The 7,326-nt window shown below is 36.1% G+C and overlaps 1 protein-coding gene across 1 annotated transcript in view; it reads right to left on the bottom strand.

Annotated features, from left to right (window-relative positions):
* Positions 1-7,037, bottom strand: part of LOC142614787 (DExH-box ATP-dependent RNA helicase DExH3) — a 28,232-nt gene extending 21,195 nt beyond the window's left edge. Inside the window, exons 1-5 of the mRNA XM_075787422.1 lie at positions 6,694-7,037; positions 5,810-5,964; positions 5,629-5,716; positions 5,293-5,529; positions 4,824-4,919 (exon numbers count right to left, since the gene is read on the bottom strand). Of these exons, the coding sequence (XP_075643537.1) occupies positions 4,824-4,919; positions 5,293-5,529; positions 5,629-5,716; positions 5,810-5,964; positions 6,694-6,954 (837 nt within the window). The 5' untranslated portion in view covers positions 6,955-7,037. The remainder of the gene's footprint in view (positions 1-4,823; positions 4,920-5,292; positions 5,530-5,628; positions 5,717-5,809; positions 5,965-6,693) is intronic.
* Between the last annotated feature and the right edge of the window lie 289 nt (positions 7,038-7,326).

The raw sequence follows: 7,326 nt of genomic DNA on the forward strand, positions 1-7,326 counted from the left end.
ACTCTAAAATGCTGATCAAACCTCCTAATCTAGCATTTTTAACTGCATTGCACACTAAATGGCTTCCATACTGTGGCCCAATATTTAGAATTGTATACCCAAAAAAAAAAAAAAGCACATGGCAAATCAAAATATGCAAATTAAAAATTTAATTATATAAAATAAAACATTAAAAGTAGGCTACAGTCCTCAAATAAATCCACAAGCTTCAAAAACACCTGATTAAGAACAGAAATAAGATCCCAACCTATAAGCCACATTTTTATTTAAACACTACAAGTGTGCTTCTGTGACACAAAATTGAAAAGTTGTTGCAAGGAACCAGGGGACTTAGAGCCCGCGCATTGTAAAAAGCAAAAATGAAAGTAGATCATATAATTGTCCAAAATAAATGGTATTTCCTCCAACAGGAATGGGTCAAGGGGAGGTGTGGATCAAAATCCACTGGGTTCTGTACCTTACCAATCAAGAAAAATATTGTCTAGAATAAATGTTAGCCAAGCCGTTTCAATCTAGACCAATAGCACATCCAACTAAATCAAGAAAGCTATGATATAATCAATGTAAAATATGAACACCAAAAATACCAAATTCAGTCCATTGATATCCACATCTAAATACATGATGGAAGAGAAAACCTAGAAAAAAAATTACATAATATAAAATTATTGTTCACATATATTGTAAAAGTGCTTTTTTATTAGTGTTTACAAACGCACTCAGCAGGTTTCAAACACACAACCTCACCCTCCACCTTGCTCTTAAAAGGAAAGGATGTCATTTAAGTTAGAGCTTATTGGTGTACTATAACAATATTGTTCACACTATTGTAGCAAAAATACTGTTCATGGAAATGTTAGCAGTTATATAGGCTGTGTGTTAGGAACCCTAATGGGGATGGATAGGAATTATAGGGAGATTGATGGGAATTGTAGGGAAATTTACTTAACTTGAAGTAGTCACCCTCCATAGAGAAAGAGAGAGATTAAGAGAGAGAGAGAGAGACAAAGAGAGAGAGATACACTAATACACTAAGAAGTTGGTTTATTCTTCGATTGATATCTAATGTTGAATTACAATCATGTATTTATAGGAAACTAACTCTAATGCCATTGGCCCACATGGCTCAAGAAAATTGGCTAGTTAATTCAACATGTGCTCTATAAATTAAGCCATGTGTTAAATGAGCTACATGTGCTCAAATCCTAACTAATTCATCATAATCCCAACTAGCTAGTTAACTACCTAACTAAAGGAATTACAATAATTATTTCATATTCCTAACATTTCCGTCCCCTTAAAAACACCTTGCCCACAAGGTGTTGTTGTGAAATGACACCTTCAATAGGGGAAACCGGCCACTAACCCAAAGCATCTTGACCGTTGATTACACGAACTGCTTCAAAGCAATTAATCACAACCCATGACATAGGAGCATAACGCAAAGTAGTCATATTGAACCTTCATCAATATACAACTCAATTTCTTATAAAAATTGGGATCATCTTGGCTATGGAATCCATTATTTATCCCACAACTATCACCAAGAAAAGAAGCATCTAGTTCCTTGGCTTTGTGACAACCACTAATGAGCAAGATGTGGCCCCCATAGAAAAGTCCAATTTCAATGGAATTGCCACCAACATGCATGACTGTTAAGTCCACACCTACATTCTTGACTACATGAGCAGCCCCATTTGTTGAAGCATGAGTTTGGCCAACTTCAAAAACCATTGGATCACTTGCATTCACACCAACAGTGTGTTCTTACTCCACACCAACACCAACAACAATAGGTTCATGTATTATGGATTCTTGGTCAGTAGTGTGTTCTTGCTCCACACCAATAGCAACATGTTCATGTATTGTGGATTCTTGGTTAGTTGAATCAAGAGATCGTAGCTCCTCTTCCGTTATATTCTCAAGAACCTCTTGCAATCTTGAGAGCTCTTCATTCATGGCCTTGTTAGATTCAGCCAAGGCCTTGACTTTCTTTGAAACAGCCTTGTGAGATTTTGTCAAGGCCTTAACCTTCTCTAAAACTTCATTCACCATTTTCAAGATTTCTTGTCGGTTATATTCATCCGTCTCAAGATCAACGGCTCTGATACCAAATGTTAGGAATCCAATGGTTCTTAATGAGGATGGATAGGAATTATAGAAGGATTGATGGGAATTATAGGGAAATTGACTTAATTCGAGGTAGTCACCCTCCATAGAGAGCTACATGTGCTCAAATCCTAACTAACTCATCATAATCTTAACCAACTAGCTAACTGCCTAACTAAAGGGATCACAAGAATTATTTCATATTCCTAACAGTGTGTTTGTTTCAAGTGAAAAACATATATGGAAAATATTTTACACCCAATTGGGTGAGGTAGACCAGAAAAAATACGTCAATTTCAGTTTAACCCTAAAATTGGGGTCCCTTCAATGTAAAATTTTACAATTCTATTTTACCTTCAACCAAATTACACTTCTATTTTTCAGCATCTACCCGAATTGTGTGTGTGTGTGTGTGTGTGAGAGAGAGAGAGAGAGAGAGAAGCTCCATCCGAGACTCCGTCCAGCGTATTTTCCGACATACAAACATATTTTCTGGTAATAATTTTACGTACAAACCAAATACTGATAACCATTTTCCGGCATATTTTCCAGAACGCAACCAAACAACTAAAAATATTTTCCTTTCCAAAAAATATTTTCACTTGAAAAAATTTTACACTCGAAAAACATTTTACATCAAACTAAACATAGCCTTAGAATTATCAATTGTCCTGGATAGTTAGGTTTTTTAAGACTATTTTGGTCTTTTATTTATTTTCATTTTAAGTTGATGTAATTCAGATTATGGTTTATTGTTACTACATTTTCAAGGTTCCATCCTTTATTGAATAGAGGTTATGACAGTTTTGTAAGACAGCTTGGCTTTTATTATAAAAAAAAATTTAACCTTTGGCTTTAAAAGTTCTCTTAAGAACTTAGTGTTTGTTTAATTATGCTCTTAAGAAGAGGTATCTCCTTTATTTCCCTCAAAGAAATCTAGACTTCAATGGACAATCTAATTAAATCCTTAATCTTGTCACTTATTATTCCACGTTAATTCCCATCAAAGCCAAAGATGATCCATCCATTTGCAACGAAAAAAAAAAAGTTTCAAAATCTGTAAAAAATAGTAAGATGTCTATTGAAAGGACCACAATTTGACTCCCTAAAACTACTCCAAAAACAGGCTCACGTGATGTGATGTCGAAGACCATAAAAGATTTGAATGTGTCTTCTTCATCACCAATTGGTTTTGAGGTGAAATGGCACTGCTTACGGTCTGACAATGGTATTAGAGCCATGGTCATGGGTTCAAGTCACCAGAGAATCATTGTGAGGGAAGAGTTGTTGGAGGGACCACAATTTGACTCCCTAAAACCACTCTAAAAATAGGCCCGCGTGGTGTGATGTCCAAGGCCATAAAGATTTGAGTGTGTCTTCCTCATCACTAATTGGTTTTGAGATGAAATGGCACAGCTCACGATCCAACAATATCAAACACCGACTAGAGTTGATATTGGAATAAACATCTAAGTGCCTTAACAAATTTGAAGCTCATATAGAGATTCCAAAAGACAGCTGCGACTCCTTTGACATATCAAAAGGTCGTCTAGAGGTTGAAAGCAATTAAATAAAGGAAGAAAATTTATATACAGCACGAGGAAATGAAGCATGAAAAATTGCAGGAATTTGTATCAATCTATAATGTCTGATCTGACAATGGAAATTTGATCCGTACATATTAAAACTATGAAGAGAATGATGCAGACCAAGCATGTGATGCAAGTCTCAAAAGTATTCTTTTAGACATGGAAGGTTTGCATACATGTGTTGATATTTGATTATAGCCGGCATGATAAAGATTTAGGAAGATTAGATGTTCTTTCAACGAATATCGCAATGTATGATGGGCTTGGTTCACATTATAATTAAGAGGTGATATATGATCAGATATGGGAGAAGTTACAGCAAGGGTATAGCTTTGAAAAAATTGTAAGGATGCAAAGATGATGGCAGTCCAAAGTTTAGAAGAAAGCTGTCAAAAACTCAATGATACAACGCTACAGCCTACAGACCGCCCTCAAAATCTACTAAAGAGAAATAAAATGTTGATTTTTCAGAAAAGGAATAAATTATTTGTTTGTGTTGGACACCATAGGAAGAAGGGTTAGAAATCATTTTCTGGAGATCTGATTTACCAGGGAAAAATTAATCAAAACTAGAGGTTTGTCCACAAGCATAATACAGTACCATAATGATGGTCTGTCCATGACACTGTTGTAGGTATTTAGAAGTATCATTTGTGCTAGTATGGTTGAGGTAGCTTGCTTCCAAGCCACTGCAATAGATGCGTGTAGTCGTAGATGTCAACTCAGACCGGATCCTGGCTATCCGAAAAATGCAGACTGTCTTTCAGTTTACTTTAACTTAAGTTGATGTGTATGGCTAGGATTAGGTATAATTATGGGTTATGATTTAATTTTAATGTGACTAGGGTTTTAGGGTTCAATCATCTTATAAGAGAAGTTATGACAGTTTTATAAGACAGTTACCTTTTAGCCTTTGGCTTAAAACCTAAAAGTTCTCCAAAACTGTGTTTGCTTAAGTAAGCAACTAAGAAGTGTTTGCTTTAGGTTTTGATGAACAACCAACATCTCGTATCACTCCACCCTGTTTAACATGACCAAGAAGATGAAGAGAAAGGACCCAGCAGGATTTCTTACAAAAGAGAAGACAAATAGCTGAAGGTGAGAACAGAAGTTCTATAGTCAGACCTGATTTTGTGCTATCGCTTGGAGCAGCCTTTCTCTCTCCTTGAATGCCGGTAGAGATCTTCGGAAGTCCAGCATCTTCTTGCCTTCAGGTGATTCCTGTAGATCAAAAGGTGACAAATAGCTAAGAGGACAAATTGAAAAACAAAATAACACCATTACTTCCTGAGAGGAGAGAGAGTTATAGGATACAAAGAGCTAAGAGGGAGAGAGGAAGTGGGGGAGAAAGTGGGAAAGATAGTTATAGTTTTTTTTTTAAGTATAGATAATTATAATAGCCCTAAAAATTTATTTCACAAAAAGGTTAGTTGTAGAAGAAGAGATTTTTAGGAATATTTGGTTTTTTTATATAAGTAATATTTGGTGATAAAATTAATAATTGAAAACTACCCAAGAGTTCTCTTACGTAGTAATAGAGATGACAACAAATCAAAAAAATTTGATAGCAAACAACAAAGATTAGCAAATATACCCGCCAAGTTCTTTGCATATTTCGCATTCGCAAACTCCTTCTCTGAAGAACCTTTTCCATAATGGACCCATCTATAAAAGAATCAGTGTTCTCATCCAGATTCACATCTTTGACCTGATCAATGGGTTTAGCATCATCTGAACCATCATTGTCCTTTCTAGAATTTAACATGACTCGATCAAGGTGCTCCTGAAGTAAACCCTCAACCCTCCTTTGCAAGCTTAGCGGGATTACCACCTGCACAAATTGAGCATCAAAAGTTTCAAGGTCTCGACTGACATCACTTATAGTGGTAACATACATAAATGCTCTTCAAGAGCCACTGGAGTATATTACCTCTCTTTGTGGACGCTTATCATCCAAATCTGGCCTGTAATTAGGAAGAGGAACCTTGCTTGCAACAACCACTTTTCCATACAGTTCACTACAAGTACAATTAACAGTGTTGTAAGGTGAACTATGTCCTATCAATCAATGTTATGGACAGAAAAAGCAAATGCCTATAATGCTTCTCTACCTGTAAAGTCCCATCCTTTTGGCTAGATTAGAGATTTGTTCATAGTCTCTCCTATCTCTCTTATCTCGGGATACAATCTCTTGGTCCTTTTCATTACGCAACAGCATGCTGAGCTTCCATTTCCACTCATCTATGTTGACCACCGAAGATGATGCCTGCAGTTATAAATACATTCTGTTACAACTGCCAAGTAAGTTCCCCACATTTGATTTAAATGTGGTAAAAGGCTACTGCCCAGTGAATAGGTTCATAACCAATATGATTATGAACTTCTGAAGCAAAAATCTTACATCTTATACAGCCTACTCTTCGAACTCCACACATTGACAATGTGCAGACTCATCTACTATCTATTCTCCCAGTTCCTTCCCTTTACAAAATCAATGAGTTCCTAATTCTGCCAATCAATTATTTATCAAAAAAACATATATTTTTACTGTTATGGACCTATGCTTATGTGCAATCTAATGCCCATTTCCATAATAAGGAAATAAAAATGAAAACTTTACAAATTTCAATATCTCAAAAAGACTATATAACAATTGCAACGTTGTGGATTCCAATCAGCTCAACTAGTAAAGTCTTTCATCATTAACAAAAAAAAAAAAAACCCGGGTTTGAATCTCACCTACCACAAAAACCAATTGGCGTCTTAGCCTAATGATGCCACAAGTTCAAATCTTATCGTACCTATCAAATGTTTGGTGGCTTGAACTGAACCATTTTGCAGCATTAAGTAAAGAGTTGAGCTAAGAATTCCAAACCCAGTTGTTCTTTTCTATTTTTATTTCTTTTTCCTACACCAGCTTATCAAAACAACTGAGAACAACCTCAAACTCAAAATTCGAAGGAATGAAACAACCTTGTAACAAAACAAAACACACCTTATTGTTGTCGAAATCACAGTCGTACTCGTCGTCAGAGAACTGTTCGGCGGCGTAGCCGCAGAAACCTCGGTTGGCGAAGAAGTATCTGGCATTGGATAGGGAAGAAGAATGAGGAGAAGAAGAAGAAGGAGGGAAAGGGAGGAGTAGAAGGAGATTAAGCAAGGGGCGGTGGGGGCTTTGGTTGTGAGTGTTGTTGGAGATTGAGATTGACTTGGCGTATCCAAAAAGGAGACCCACTACTGCTTTTGGATTTTGCATTCTAACGGAGGAGCTTCGGCCTTTCAGGCATGGCGGTTTTTGCCGAACGGTGCAATAAGAAAGAAACACAGTAGAGAGAGACTAGTGAGTCTCTGACATGGTTTCTTACTTTGTTGCAGCAGCATAGCTTTGAGTTGGGCCGGGTCCAATTCGAGTTGGGTCTGAATTTGCCCCGTTTATTATAGTGACTTTTTTTTAAGGCAAAAAGTAAAAACCAAAAAAACAATAATAATATAATAATTTTTATCCACACTAATTTTAGAATCTGTATTTTACATTCTTGACTATTAGGTCAATACCAGAATGCCCCTTTTAAGTTTTTTTTTTTAATTTAAAAAAAAAATTTTTTAGAGGATTTCAACATATGGCGTC

Source organism: Castanea sativa, chromosome 11 (assembly GCF_040712315.1).
Source record: "Castanea sativa cultivar Marrone di Chiusa Pesio chromosome 11, ASM4071231v1".
In the NCBI taxonomy this organism is placed as follows: Eukaryota; Viridiplantae; Streptophyta; class Magnoliopsida; order Fagales; family Fagaceae; genus Castanea; species Castanea sativa.